The sequence below is a fragment of the Lathyrus oleraceus genome, chromosome 6, assembly GCF_024323335.1.
Source record: "Lathyrus oleraceus cultivar Zhongwan6 chromosome 6, CAAS_Psat_ZW6_1.0, whole genome shotgun sequence".
Classification (NCBI taxonomy): Eukaryota; Viridiplantae; Streptophyta; class Magnoliopsida; order Fabales; family Fabaceae; genus Lathyrus; species Lathyrus oleraceus.
The window spans coordinates 411,299,745-411,316,474 of NC_066584.1; the positions used below are offsets into that span (position 1 = coordinate 411,299,745).

General features: G+C 31.6%; 1 protein-coding gene across 1 annotated transcript; it reads left to right on the top strand.

Moving 5' to 3' along the window:
- The first annotated feature begins 2,916 nt into the window (after positions 1-2,916).
- LOC127097558 (NAC domain-containing protein 30) lies at positions 2,917-5,744 on the top strand. Its single transcript, XM_051036049.1, has 4 exons — positions 2,917-3,145; positions 4,022-4,199; positions 4,324-4,599; positions 4,877-5,744. The coding sequence occupies exons 1-4, from the start codon at positions 3,125-3,127 to the stop codon at positions 5,437-5,439; spliced, it is 1,038 nt and encodes a 345-aa protein (XP_050892006.1). The 5' UTR covers positions 2,917-3,124; the 3' UTR covers positions 5,440-5,744.
- The last annotated feature ends 10,986 nt before the right edge of the window (positions 5,745-16,730 follow it).

The following is a 16,730-nucleotide window of genomic DNA, read 5'->3' on the forward strand; positions in this document are numbered from 1 at the left end:
CATTGAAAAGTACCATAGTTGGTAATCTAACTTATCTAGGCTTTATGTGACGCATATAAAAACAAATTAACTTACACATCCTTTATATATTTATGCATATATACCCACTTCACACAAATCCCAAAATGACCTTTTTGATACAAGTATAAAATACTCTGTCTTTAGTACTATTTTTTAATAATATATAAGAAAAGGGGTGCATTGTTCTCAAAGAAACCTGCTTCAAATACTTATATATACTAGTATTACTTTTGCTAAGGATAATATATGAAAATGTACATTCTTTCTGAATAATCAAGTCATGTAGCTGGAACTTTGTTAACAGAAGCAGGTGGTCTAGTGGCTCTCAACTGTCAAATTTGTTTCATCTATTGTTGTCTATAGACATCAATGAGTTCCAAATATATAAGAAATTGAACACTTTTTATTTATATTATATGTAAGCTACTACCTCCGTTTTTTATTATAAATCGTTTTGGGAAAATATTTTGTACCAGAATATAAGTCGTTTTATAATATCAATAAGTAATTAATGTTATTTTTCCTATTATACCCTTAAATATTTATTATTCTCTCTCTTTTCAATTATATCAATTTATCTTTTCAATATCATTAATGAAAGACAACTTTGTAAAATCCTTCATAATTTCTCTTTTTTATACCACAATTCTTAATACGTTTGAAAAGTCAAAAACGACTTATAATAAAAAACGGAGGGAGTAATATATAGAATACAATACTACTATTAGGATGTTAATACTTAATTAACTCTTAATAAGGTTGTCTTAATTATGCATTAACTCTTTAATTTAAGAGTATTATCCATTGATTATTTGAGTCTAAGAAACTAGTGACAAATTATAGTGGAGCTTTTGTGGTAAATCAATGCTAAATAAAACATGAACCACAAAAACAATATGGTGGTGTAGCACATGAAAACGTTACTAATACAAATGGTCATATAAATAGTTTGATGTTGACAGATTGACAAAGGTTTATTCCTTCCAGGTGTAAAAATATGAATGGTGCCAAGCTAAATGGGACGGCACACCAAATAGTCATTTAGCCTCAATGCAGGAAATAAAGAAGGATGTACATTACATATAAATGAAGAATTTAAAATTAAATTGAATATTAGAAAATTAATAACTTTACTATCAGTTAAGATCTAATTATGTCTAAATAATTATCACAAAATTGATTTATGAGATGTGAATTATCTTCACTTATAAGGATTTATTGTGGGTTCTTAATATATCATTCATGTTAAAGACTAAATATCTAAAGCGTGAAAATAAATTGTCAGCAGATATTTGATAACAAGTAGTCCATTGGACCGTAAATTAAGTTCATGATATCATGTTAAGAAATATGGTTTGACCTAACACATACCTACAAAATAGTTCAAACTATTTATTGTCTTTATAAGGTGATGATTGTTTCCCTTATAAATATATGTTCAAACCATATATTATCTGATGTGAAACTCTTAACATTATCGTCTAAGATTTTCAAAGTATACTAATCATTTAATGGAACAATGCTTAAATAGCCAAACAATTAAAAGCGGGGAGGTCTTTCACTGAACTCAACTGAATGGTTCAATCAAACACAAAACTCAATCAAACAATTCATTCATAATTAATGTTTAATAATAACCCTAATATAATTAATTAATAATTAATTATTTAATTAAATAATTAACTTAACAATATATATATATATATATATATATATATATATATATATATATATATATATATATATATATATATATATATATATATATATATATATATATATATATATATATATATATATATATATATATATATTCGTGAAAGAGATACAGAATAATAATTGTGTAGAACATGGACAAATTATCAAAAATAAAGATCAAACGTGTTCAATAATATTGTTTTAAAAACAATTGGATAAAGCTTAATTATAATTGTGCATACAAGAACACTATGATGCCGTTAGATGTAGAACTTTGTTCAAGGAATATATCTCAAACTGATTGAGGGGTTACACGAAGAAAATTGATCTGTGTGATGCTCTTACGTTGAAAATATGAGTAGTGTTTCATGAGATTGAGCTAACTTGGTAAGATAGAATTACAAATATGTTAGTCGAGAGACTCTAACGTTCTGATAGATATAATCAATCAAGTGATGAGAAATAATTATTATTTTTCAACCTTAGATCAAAGAATAGAAGGATGAGTCAAAGGAAATGTCTAAGGCCATCTTAAATTATTTGAAATTCGATTTAGGATAGTCAAAGTCCAATTGTGATAAAATAACTAGGAGTCTTGTTTAACAATGAAAAACTATTATGAGACAATTTTAAAAATATCACATCAAATTCAACCATTTATAGGAAAAAAAAATCGTTATGCATATAGATAATAAACTATATCCCTAGTATAAACAATAATGAACTCTTCATTCTTTCTAATCTCACAATAAATAAGTTGAAGGCCATATTAGTGATGATATGTCTTAGACCTGTTTATCTAAACTCGTTACACTGTCTTAGTCTTTTTGAGCCTTTAAACCCCTTTTTTGTACCAAAAACAAAAGCATCTATATAGCCTATAAAATGTAATGTTAGCTAGTAACTAATCAAAACAATTACTAATTCACATTAACTCATAATGAAGTTAGTTAAAATAAAGACAAATGTACAGCATTAGCAGTGTTTATAAAAAAAAAAGTGTGCATAATAGAACGAAAAATAGAGTAAAAGTGCCATTAGGGTAGAATATAGCGGTGGAAGAGGGGGGTGGCGTGAAAGCTCGGTGTCACGCCGTCCAAACATAAACCTTTTCATCTATCTATCTGCCACCCCACGCGCAATCATCTATATATATATATGTTTATTCATTTTGTATATCTATATATATTATTCTTCTGCTTCTTTTATCTGCAACATTCTCTCACTCTTGCTTTTCCTATAATACACATATATATACACACATTACTCTCCTCTCTTTAAACACAAAACATTCACCACCTTATTACTTTCATAAACACATCTCTCCCCCATCTCTCTCCCTCTCTCTCTCTCTCTCTCTTACCTCTCTATTCTCTCCGGTGCCTGTATCATCCTCAACAAGACTATGACATCAACTCAAATTTCTGTGAGTATTCTTATATATGTCTGTATAACTGTAACTATTCATTCATTCTTCTTCTTCTCATTACTATTTCGCTGGTTTTATTTAAACCTACATATAGCTTTATTTTCTTTCACATTTCTTAGTTTTCTGAATAAAAATGATGTCTGAAATGTTTTTGTTTTCACCATGATCTCCGCAATGAGATCATTGTTTATAATTAGCTAGTGCTAGTTAAATATGGATTAAAGAAATGTACAAGATCCATATGAGTGAGTATCATGTACATGGAAAATTAGTGTGAAAAGAACCTTATGTTGATGATGAGTGGAACTTTATCTAGCATGCTATATGCTATGCTATATGTGTTGTGTGATGAACGATTATTTTCCACAGGAAGGTCATTCTCCACCACCAACAAATGTTACTTGAGAGTGCACTGCACTCAAAGATACATTGTAATTGTGACATGCTTGTGACAGCAAAGTCAATTTTTTCGGCCAATACACTTTTTTCATCTCATGCAACTAAAGGCATAAATAAAAAAGAGCTTTTCTTAGGGTTAATCAATTACTAATAACCCTATATTTGTTTTATATGTTATATAATGGTGGGATCCACACATGGTCTGCCAGTTTTGGCATTGCACATGCTGCACATTTGTTGGGTCCAAAAATAAAGTTGCATCATCATCATTATTATAGCTATATCTCTCATCAACCCTAGCTATAGGTATGAGGTATTTGTAAACTATCATTACAAATTCTAATGCTAAAAAGAATTTGAGCCTTGTTTGATATTTTTATGCATTTTGAAGTTATGAAACCAAAACATGTATATAAATGCTAAAATTGATCTTGCATAATGAATTAATCATTTTTTTTTGTTATTAATTTTCAGGAGAGATCATCATCATCAATGGATATGGAATCAAGTGTACCTCCAGGATTTAGATTTCATCCAACAGAAGAGGAACTTGTAGGGTATTACCTCAACAGGAAAATCAACTCACTCAAAATTGATCTAGATGTTATTGTTGAGGTTGATCTCTACAAAATTGAACCATGGGACATACAAGGTATATATATTATAATACAGTATTATCTCAACCTTATGGAACATGATGTCATGTCATGTCATGTCATTAACTCATTATACAGTAAATTATAACTAATGATGTGTTTGTTGAAATCTATGTAAAGATAAATGCAAGCTAGGGTATGAGCAACAGAATGAGTGGTACTTTTTCAGCCACAAAGATAAGAAGTATCCAACAGGAACAAGGACTAATAGAGCCACTGCTGCTGGATTCTGGAAAGCAACCGGAAGAGATAAAGCTGTAACTTCCAAAAATAGAATCATAGGAATGAGGAAAACCCTTGTCTTCTACAAAGGTCGTGCCCCTAATGGAAGAAAAACTGATTGGATCATGCATGAGTATAGGCATCAAACCTCTGAACATGCCCCTCCACAGGCAAGTCCATTACTTTCTTCTTATTACTTTCTTGCCATGTTTTAAAAAATGGTCCGCGACAAAACGGTCTCAGAAGGTGCAAATACAGATACCATTATTCACCATTTTTATTCAGTATCTGTATCGCTACACCTGTACGAACTGAAATCGTGATCGCGCTGATGCTTTCTTATAAGCCATTGCCAATATATTGAGCTTATATGTATATATAATACAAGCTTCTCTTTGATTCTTTACTATAATAAGAATAAGAATTTGAATGTGTTAACTATTGCAGGAAGAAGGATGGGTTGTGTGTAGAGCATTTAAAAAGCCTAGTCCAAGTCACAGGCCAGGATATGAACCATGGTATAGCAATCAACAACAGCCACAGTATTTCAGAGATGATATTCAACTTCAAACCTATGCAACAACAAGACCTTTATCAATCACAGATCTTTTGCATGAAGGTACAAGTTTTAGTAGTCACCCTTTTAGCAATGATCAACATTTTCTATCAAACCAAAACACTCTTGTTATGGACAACAAACAACAACTCATTGAACTTCCACAGTTAGATAGTCCAACAACAATAGAATGTAGCCAACAACAGCATCACATTAATGGTCTCATCACAAATGAAGAATATTGCAGTGAAGATAGAAGCAATGATAATAATAATAATGGACAAGTGATTGATTGGAAAAGTTTGGACAACTTGTTCACTTCACAGTTTACAGATACAGATAATTACTTTTCACATCAAAATAACTTGCCATTGATGATATCTCATAGCAATAACCAGAATGAGCTACAATCTCAAAATCAAGTTAATAATATCTTAGGATGCTTTCCTGATTCATAACTTGAGAGAGTGACATCATATTCATATATTATAGCCAATAAATAAAGAAGTATCTTAAGTAAGATGATATGGAATCATTATATCTTAGTTTTCCATTTCATCTTACTATAAGCTAATTTAGAAGTTTCTCATATTATTATATGATTTTTTTAAGTGATAATGGAGATTCACTTCAAGAGTGACTTAGCTCCTTTAGACTTCATAATTTTCTTCTATTTCTTTCTTTTGGGTTACAAATTATAAGTTTAACTTTGTACTGTGTCCTTGGCTATGTAACAATCTTAAATGTACATTCTCTTTTTTTGCATGCATAGTGTGGCTTTACTTTGCTTTAAGCTATTTTACATCATTATTATCTTAATTTTGTGAGAGTTGTCAATGCATACTTACACTTTATGTATCAATATCCTTTTTCTGCTTGTCCTTACAAGACAGAAGAAATTGTAACTAATTATTAATTAACTAGAAGATGCTACCATTATATTAAAGTTCTTTTACTTTATTATTTTTCTAACAGAAAATTATATATATATATATATTATATATATATATATATATATATATATATATATATATATATATATATATATATTATATATATATATATATATATATATATATATAAAGAAAGGATAATTAATTCCTTAAAAAAGTCATCGATGTTACGGATTAGTGATTTGATGTCTAAACAAGTTCATAATGTGGTCACTATATATTTAATTAAATAGTAGTGTTAGAAACTAAAAAAATATTCAAATGAAGCGACAAAAGCTACAAACACGTGTATCAACTCATAAAGAACAACAACAAAAATAGACAGAAAAAATAAAGAAACAAAAGAAAGCCTCGTAAATAAGTAAATAGTAGGAACAAAATTCTCCTATAAAGACATCAAATAAATTCCGTTATAAGAACTAGTCAAAGACTCTCAAACCACTATTGACTTGGATAGAGAATAGGGTTTTTAATAGAAAGAATAAGAGTTAGTCGCGGACCTATCAAGATATCATTTCTAAGGAAAGAAAAATATTATTTTCTTCCATGTTCTTCACATCTGTAGTCCTATCTAAAAAAACAACAACATTTTGAGATTTTTCAAATTGACCACACCATCCAATGGATAGGTCCCTTCTAATTTTTTACACACATCCCAAAGAGATAAACAACTCGAAAAGAGAAGGGAGATCCCTAACAAAAACAAAAAATTAGCACAACTACCTAAAAATCTTATACTACGCCGAGGTCACCTCCCCGCAAGTCACAAAACAAATAAAAAAAGACTTTACCACCTTCTTACACAAAGCACAAGATACACCATCCAAAACTACTAAAAAGACTCTATTTGAACAGGTTCTCTCTAATAGGGATCTTCTCTTAAAGAAGTTTCCACTAGAACACAATTAACTTAGAAGGTGTCCAATTAACTTGGATGATGGATGAAATCGAGTCCACACTATTAGGAAGGAGACCAATAGGTAGGCTTGCCTACATGAGGGAAATGTAAACCGATGATACCAAAAACACATCACCCTTAGCATTTCTCCAGCATCATCGATCTATACCCTGGGAGAGAGTGATCCTTGAATGACAAAGAAAGAAGATACCATCCACCACATAACTTAAACCAAAGTCCCAACCTCCCACAAGCCTACCTCGCCCACATGACAATCCCTTAATTGGAAATACTAAAAAAATCTAGGAAACCTGACTCTAAGAGGGATATGATATGACTTGAGATATTAAACATAATTAATTGGGGACGGAGAAATGTTTGACTTGAAAAATGTCTCAATGCACAAGGGCATGGGACTTATATTTTGACTGTACGAAATTGATTTTAATTGACTTAAAATTGCAAAAATATTATAATTAATTTAATTAGAAATTTTATTGAATGATATACATAATTAATTTCACTTGAGATATTAAACATAATTAATTAACGAACGAGAAAAATTAGTACGATCTCAATTAAACCCTAAGTAATCCTAATAATGTCTAAATACTAACCATAAAATTAATTGCGGAATCATTCTAATAAACTCTAATCGTTAAAACATATTTTTGTATTTTTTTTTATAATTAAAAATAAAATGAAATAAACCCTTGATGATGAAAATTAATTATTTTAATTAATTATTGACTAAGTGCTCATTGTAAATCATTAATTTTATAAAATCATTTAATAAGAAAATAGGTTAAATTAATTAAATATAACAAATAGAGCAGGGGTGCATTTTATGTTCAGATAGCAATGGGCTCGTGTAATTGGGGTGTGAAAAACAATGGGGTTTTGGCCCATTTACTCTGAAGTCCATGTTGGAGGGAGGGCTCACGAGAGAGAGTCAACATTTGACTCTCTTTAAGGCGCGTCTAATCATAATCAGAGGGGTCTAAAGGATCCCACATCACAGTCTTGGATCCGGTGTACTAGTCAAAGTAAGTGCATTGGAAGGATGGGATATGAAGTCAACATGAGGTGTATACTACACGTAGGGCATGAGATAATTAGTTGACTGGGATATCCAATTGATCTAGGGCATCCCCGAGTGCCACTTGGCACACATCAAAGGGAATGCGGAGAGAGTATGTAAGGGACTTTCCTTCAGAGGTTTTATTTCTTCCCTTTCTTTCTCTCTCTACTCCCTCGCTCTCTCTTAGCGTCACCCCCGGCCACCCTAGCCACCAGAAACCACCACCTACACACCCTAATTCCTAGATCTCTGGTTTAAGTTCAACCGGGATCTTCAAACATTCAACCGGTGTTCATCTGGATGATGAACACCAACCCAAAAACCCTTTAGACCTAAGAACCATAGCCCCATCCTCAAGAACCTTAACCCTAAACACCATACCCAGACAAACTCTAACCCTAAAATGATGAACCCTAACCCTGAAGAAGATGAATTGTCATCTTCTTCCTTCATCCAAACCCCAACCCAACCCAGATCAAACCTAAAACTACCCAGAATCAACCCAAACATTCATCAAATCAAATCAAATCTTAATCCCCTCAACCTCAATCAGCCATTAGAATGCACAAATCAAACAGCAAAACATAAACCCTAAATACCTTAACCCTAATCATCAAACAAACACATAAATAACAACATTATAAACAAATAGGAAACAAATAATGGAGTTCAATCAACCTACGAAGAAGATGTGCTCTCTAGTCACAAAGGTAAAATTTTCTTCTTTTAACTCCTTTTCTTTTTCTTTTTGAATTTCTATATGGATCCCTCTCTGACTCCTTCTTCTTCTTTCTATTGCGAAGTTCTAATGGGATTAAACTTGAAGGCCGAGCTCTGATTACTTACGGCTTCAAGGCGAAAAACCCTAAGCATCAACGGGAAGAGTTTTAGTATTGGTTGGGCTTGCAGCAGCAAGAATTCTTCTTTGGGTTTTCTTTTTCTTCCTTAACTTTGTTTTAGATTTATTTATTTATAGAGGTAGAATTAAGTTTAGAATTAAGTTAGATAGATGAATTAGGAAGCTTGCAATTATGATTGATTGTAATTGATTTGTATTTTAGGATTTCGAATTGTAACTGATCATTTGCAATGTATTGGGTCTGAATTACCTTGTAAGTTGTACTATGTAATGAATCTCTGAATTAATTAGGAAAGTTATGATTGATTTTGAAAATGCAAGTTTTGATACATTTATGTTTGCAATTTGCACGTAGATTAGGGTTTCTGAAGATTAGGGGATGGACCCGGGTCATGGACATGACCCAGTGGAGTGGCGAATTCGGATATGCGCTTGACCTAGTTGGAGTTGATCTTGGATTCTTTCTTGACCCAACAGACTTGGGCTTTGGTCAGCCTCTGACCAACCCATTAAAAAATATTAAAACTTAAAAATAACAATCCAATAAAAATAAGACTATCATAATTACCTTATTAAACTATTTACCCCATACTTATTAACTATAATCTAATGAATTAAATTAATAATAATAATATTAAAAACTAATATTTTTTATTCATAAGATAACTAATAAATGTTAACCTAATTAATCTTAATAAATTTAAACTAAAATCCTTAATCTAAGTTAATTACAAGTTAATTATCAACATAAATTAAACTCCATTTTATTAACTTAATTCAAATCTAATAATCTAAAAATACCCTAATCAATTCTACCAACAAAAGTTATCAGTCAAATGATCCTCCTTTGACTTTTTAGGTAATTTGGGCTAATCAGATGACTTATACCGGTTTTGGACATGTTAGTGACATAAACTTTAGGTTAGGAGAAAGATGGTCAAAGTTTGAGGTACGATGATAATAACTATGAAGTTTTTAAAGATTTGCCTAAACAACTAACATAAATAGAAGTAATACAATATATTTAAGAGTTTAGCAATATACTAGAACAAGAGCTCACCAACATAATAAAGAATACAAATGTATGATGTGAAAAAAGAGGTTAATGTCGATGAAACCTCTGAAGATAGATGATGTTGGTGTTATTCACAAGACCAAGACCAGATAATGTCTTCTTCTTCCAACTCTCACAATAAAAAAAACTCTTTTTCTTTCGCAAAATTCTAGCAATTCTTTACTCTCAAAAGACTTTTCTTTTTCTCACAAAAATTGCATTTATTTATAATGGAATTTTAGAGTTTTGGGTGTAATTAACTTTAAAGGAAAATAATAATATTGATAAATATAATTAAAGGGGAAATAATAATGTCAGTTATGTTTGGTATTTTTCCCTTCAATTCATTTTATGATTTGCTAAGATTTTTTCCCATATTTGAAAAAGGATGCCATAAAATAAATATAATTTTCATATTAGTTAGAAATTGATTTTTTTTATAACTTTATTTTTTATTTTTAACGATTTTTTTTTTGAAACGGTTATAAAATAGTTTCTATAAACATTTTTCTACTCAATTTGTATAGTTTTTTTTAATTATTAAAGATTAAAATTAAAATTGATGATTTTTTTAGATTTTGTAATGAAGTTAAATAATAATTGGTAAATATATGATGAATCAAAACAAATTACTATATCAACTTTTCCTTTTTGATATTTTTAAGAGTTTTTTAAAGAAAAAGAAATGCAATAAAATTATGCATAATATTCATTTTTTTTAATTTTTAATTGCCCAGATAAAATTGTGGTAATATATATTAGACAAAATTGGGATATTTCAAACGACAATATTCTAGATTTCTATCACAAAGATATTGACTTTATAAATATTCTAGATTTCTATCAAAAAGATATTGACTTTATAAAATCCTCCTTTGTCTTTTCAAAGATTTAGTGTCTGTTTGAAATAGTTTTAAAAACAGTTTTATAAATTTTAAAAATTGAAAAATAAAAAATTTATTTAATACATTTGTTTCTCAAAACTATTTCTAAAAACACTTTTAAAATTCAATGTTTTAAAATCTAAAAAATTGAAACTATCAAAATATGTTTCAATTTTCAATTTTCAGTTTTACTTTTTAATTTTCAATTGAGATGAACTGAAAAAAAAAAAAAAGGTTTCGTTAATCGCATTATAATAATTACTTGCAATATTTTTGAATTGCAATATTTCACTCTCAATCTATAGTTAATCCTCATCTATTATTAATGAAAATTAAAATTCTCACTCTCAATTATTCTTTCTCTAATTAATCCTCGTTAAATGAATGGTATGTTTTTATATATTAATTGAATTTGTATATATATTCAAACCAACACTCAAATATAATTTTATACATTAGGTGAATGGTATATTTTATCATTAATTATTAAAAATAATTTAATAAACTTAAATGTATATTAGCTTAATTTTTATATTTTCAAAAAATATATTACAATTATTTTTATTTAGTAAAATAGATTTTTAAAGTACAGATTATCAAACAAACTATATTGTTCTATTTCAAAAAAAGATAGTTTTGACGAACTATACTATCAAACATTTTTTTTTCTTTTTAATTTTTAAAACAGTTTTCAAAAATTGAATTACCAAATGATTTCTTTTTATTTTTTTCTCAAAAATAAATTTGTAAAATAGATTTGTAAAATAGATTTTAAAAATTAAAATTGAAAAGAGATTCAAACAAACCCTTAGACTTTAATTAAGCCCTTTGAAAAAATTACAATTTTGAAAATGAAAAGTCTTTAAGTGTTTACCAAATAACTCTCAATAGAGGTTATAATACCACACTTTCTATTTATCTAAAATGTCAATGTTTGGAATTATCATAACGGATACAAATACATTAAATGGCATGAAGATTCATCACAAGTGTATGTAAATACATTATAGCATAAATACATCTAAATAATTATCCAACATAAACGAAAAGAAACTAACAAAACCCAAAGACGGCTGCTCAACTTGCTTCAAGACATCTTCCACTTGCCTTTTATCGATTACATGCTCATTTCTAAAAAGAATAAACATAAGGTGAGATAAACAATCTTATTGGATTACTTACTACCACCATAAGTTCTCTCAATGGCCGGTTACGTTACATGTTACTCGCTACTACTATCGATAAAACTTATAAGAATATCGGAGGTGCTCCACACCTTAAAAATGGATTAAAGATATAATAAATATCATACAGATAGAGACATCGATATTCTATCCCATACACATATATAACCCATATATAGTAACCACAATAATCTCTCATGTTTGAGTCTAGTTGATAGGATCATTAATATCCTACTACAATTTAGTGAGATTCACGCTCTGCTTTCGGGTTATACATTAGGTATATGTAGTCAAACATATAATTCTCTATATGTTTCCAGTCTCGAATGCCATTACTTATGCATTACCTTTCCATACATAACCCAGTATCCATAGGACATGTATATTAGGATGTTTGAGACACCAAAAGGGAAATAAAATATAGGAAGTGGGTTGGATACAACCTCACAATATGGTGTATTACTCCCGTAATACACTAGGAAAAATCCTTGCTATAAAAACTTAGGGTGACTACAGCCTTCCTGTAACAGCCTCTATGGTGTATTCTTCCTCTTCGGAATTTTCTCCAATCAACCCTAAACACTTCCTTCCTCACACGAATCAATCACAAATGGTTTAAAATGTTGACGCCGTTGTCGGGGACTGCAAAAGATAATAGAGTTTTTAGATATATTTTAATTAAAATTTTGTTGCTTTGCAGTTAAAATTTTTAGTTTTAGTTTTTTTTATCTTTAGTTTTGAGGCTATTTTTGGTTATTACTAATCTTTGTCTAATCCTTGTATGCGAGGAAAGCCCTCAACTGATTTTACTTTTGACACGGAAACAGAAATAGCTTTGCACACTAAGCTCAGACAAGCTAGGAAAGCAAGGTTGGCCGCCTCTGATGCCAATTTTTTTTTATTCCGAACAAGAAATAGAGATTGAAGTTTCTGAGCACTCAGATACAAAATCTGACAAAGAGAGAGAAGATCCAATTATGGTTGAACCATAAGAAATACTTCTTGGGGATTATGGAGGAGCAAAGGCCTCATTGGGATGTTTGGCAATAGTGAATCAACCAGTGAATGTTCCAAATTTTCAGTTGTACCCAACAACCATCCGTCAGCTTGAAAAGAGGCCTTTTATAGGAAAAATAAATGAAGATGCAAATAAACATTTGTAAAGGTTTCTTACTATGAACACTACTTTTAAAATTGAAGGGCGCACTGAAGAAGCAAAAAATTGAAAATGTTTCAGTTCACTTTAGCTGAAGATGCCGAATAAAGGTTTTATTCATTGCCAGATGGAAGTATTACTACATGGGAACAAATGGAAACAACTTTTTTGAATGGGTACTTTCCTGCTTCTGTTTATACTAAAAAAAGATATAATATTGTGAATTTTAAGCAGAAGGAGAGCGAATCACTGAGTGATGCGTACAAGAGATTTAAAAGGTTACTGGTTGCGTACCCAACTCATAATTTGGATCAGACTGAACAGATGCAAATGTTTGTAAATGGCCCCAGATTGAAGACTAAGCAACTTATTGATACAGTTGTCGGTGACTCAGCCAACATTACAACAGCCTCCGGTATCAAGAAGATCATAGAAGTCATTGCTACAAATGAACATCTAGAGTCATATGACCGAAGCGTGAGTAAAGCAAAAGGTGTGATTAATTTGAAACCAGCAAATCAGGTTGTGAAGATGGAAAACCAAGTTGATTCTGAAGTCGAGAGAAGACTTAAGGCTATGAATATATGTACTCAACAAGTAGTCCAAGTTCAACCTGTTCAAGCTGTTAATTATGAGATCTGTGGGGGACCCCATTTTTCCATGCAGGGTGTTGCAATCGCGAAACAAATTGAAGAGATAAAATTTCTAAAGCAGAACAATCCTTATTCTAACACTTATAATCTAGGCTGGAAGAATCATCCAAATTTCTCCTAGAAAGATCAGCAAGGGAATGTTCAAAAGCAAGGTCTCATCCCATATCAGAACCAACCACAACAATATTAACAGCAACAACAATATCCACCACAACAACAGTAATATTAGCAACAAGCACCCAAAAAGGCCGATTGGGAACTTGCCATTGAAAATATGGAAGCTTAAAATTCCTAGTTCCAAGAAGAAACAAGAAATGATCAAAGGAACACTATTGCTTCTATCAAAAATCTTGAAGTTCGGATGGATCAGATAACACAACAAATAGCAGGTTCTCAAGCACAAGGCACCCTTCCGAGTACAACAGTACAAAATCTGAGACATCATAAGAATGTTAATGTTGTCACGACAAGAAGTCAGAAAGTTTCTAAAGATAAAGAAGATAAGGCAACAAAGGATGATCATGTCATAGAGGTAGATCTGGAAGTGAGGGAAAATAAGAAAAAAGAAGAAGAAGTTATACCACCAATAAAGCCAACTGAAGACAAAAATAAAAAAGAGGCTAAATCGGTGATTAAGCTACCTTACCCTCAGAGAGTGACAAAGAAGGATCCAAAAGAGAAAGACTTTGAGAAATTCATTACAATGTTCAAAAAGTTAGAGATCAATATGCCTTTCTTTGAAGCACTCGAGCAAATGCCCATGTACCAAAAATTCATGAAAGAGGTAATCTCTAAAAAGAGACCAATATGAGATGGGTTGGTAACCTTTAATGAAAAATGTAGTGCAATATCACCAGGTATGAGAATCCTAATCAAGCTGAAGAATCTTGGATCTGTCACAGTCCTATGCACTATAAAAGACAGAACTTTTAGAAAGGTACTTATTGATTCAAGAGCTAGTGTGAGTCTGATGCCATTGTAAATCTACCAAAGGCTCGGTATTGGAAAAGTCGACGATACAGGGACAAATCTGAAATTTGTAGATCACTCCATAAAGAATGCATATGGGATGGCGGAAGACGTACTAGTGACAATGGAGGAATTTAGCTTTCCTGTTGATTTTGTGATCATGGACATACCTGAAAATGAAAAGACACCTATCATTCTGAGTCGACCATTCATACAGACAAGTCGATGCAATTTCGACATAGAACATGGTACACTGACTTTAAAAGTTCATGATGATGAAATGACCTTGAATGTGCTTGAAAATAGGAAGCTTGAGGTAGAAAAATAAAATCACTATCAAGTAGGCATGATCAGGACAAATTTGAAAGGCAAAAGTAACATGCCAACATCAGAAAAAGTCTCAAAAAGGCCATCTCAACTGGTATCACCTCCATTAGCAACCCTGAGCAGGAAAAACTCCTATTTCCATTCCAAAATCCATGAGAAAGAAAAGACAACAATATCGAGGTAAGGATATGGAAGTTGGAAGTGACTTGTGGCACAAAGTAGCCCATATCTCTGAAAAAGACGGTTTCTTGGTTTTGGAAAAGATAAGCAACGAGGTGTGGAAGTTGAAGTACCCTCCATTAGCAACGCTGAAGCTGAAGTTCCACTTTGTACTGTCTTATCGGCATGCCCTCATTGTGATCCATGGACTCGGTAACACTATACCAACCTTTAGTACGGTCAAACACTGTGACCACGTGTGTATTTGCTTTTCCAGCTTCATGTCTAATGAATTTCATTAAAGCATCACTGAACAACTGCCCAGATTGCAACACTGAACTCCATTTGCAATGTCTGGTCTCAAATAGCGCCCCTAGCCTGAAATATGTTGCATGTACCAACGCGGTTATAGGTAGATTACAGATGCCTTTGAAGACAGAGTTCATTGATTCCACAAGATTTGTTGTCATTGTAATACCTTAAAATTTGCCCCCCTTCATTCATACATTCATTTTGAGGTCATTTAACATTTCATATTGCATTTCATCATGTCAATCGGAATTAGATCCAAGAAGCTTGAATATCATCCAAGACACTTTGTGGGTCCTATCTGGGTGATCAGTCAACACAAGGGAATGGCTTGAGATACTTCCAACATGTTCAAATGGGGTCTATTCATCAGTCAAAACGTTAATCTTGAAGGAGCAAAAGTTTGTTCATGAGCTGTCATTCTCGCTAGGCGAGCAGAATGGATCGCCTAGCGAGTCCCAAGAAAAGCCACCGGAATCACCTACGCTTAGAGGAATTTCTTGAACTGTCATGCTCGCTAGGCGAAGCCCACGCGTTTTGAAAAAAACAAAAAAAAAACAAAACGAAAAAAACGAAAAACGAAATAAATAAATAAATAAATAAAATATAATAGAAAAATCTTGTACTTGGACCTCTCTCTTTTGAGCCCACAAAGTCACAAAAATAAGGTTATAAATTCTAGACTTCCATCTCCCAAAAAACCCTAGGAAAAAGATAGTGAGAGAAGAGCTAACAGAGTTCAGAGCAACCTCCAAAGACTGAAAGGAACTCATCTGCAAAGAGCCAATTCCATCTCATACAAACCCTCAGATTGCTTTGCAAACCCAACCGGGCAATTCAATTTCATTCGATCTCTCCAATCAGGTTTGCCCTATTTCCATTAATCTATGCTTTCAATTTGAATGCTTTGAATGTATGAGGTATTATGGGTGAATTTGGAAGAGTGGGTATCGTTAGGTTTTGCATGTGGGCACATGTTTTAGTATGTATGTCATGTCTTGATGTGTGGATCCTTGCCCCCTGACTTTGAATTTTGATACCCTTTTTGATGCACGTGCTTGACAAGAGGTTTAGGCCTCCTACACTTGGTTATTTTTTGTGAGCTCTTTTTGTGAATTTTAATGGCATGATTCATGTGGTTACATTTTGATTTGGGACAACTCTTGATTGCGCCCCATCTTGTCACTCTAACCTGTTTGTTAAGTTTTTTGTGAGGGCTCACATGACTCCTGAAAGGATAGCTTGCTTGGCATTCCACTTTAT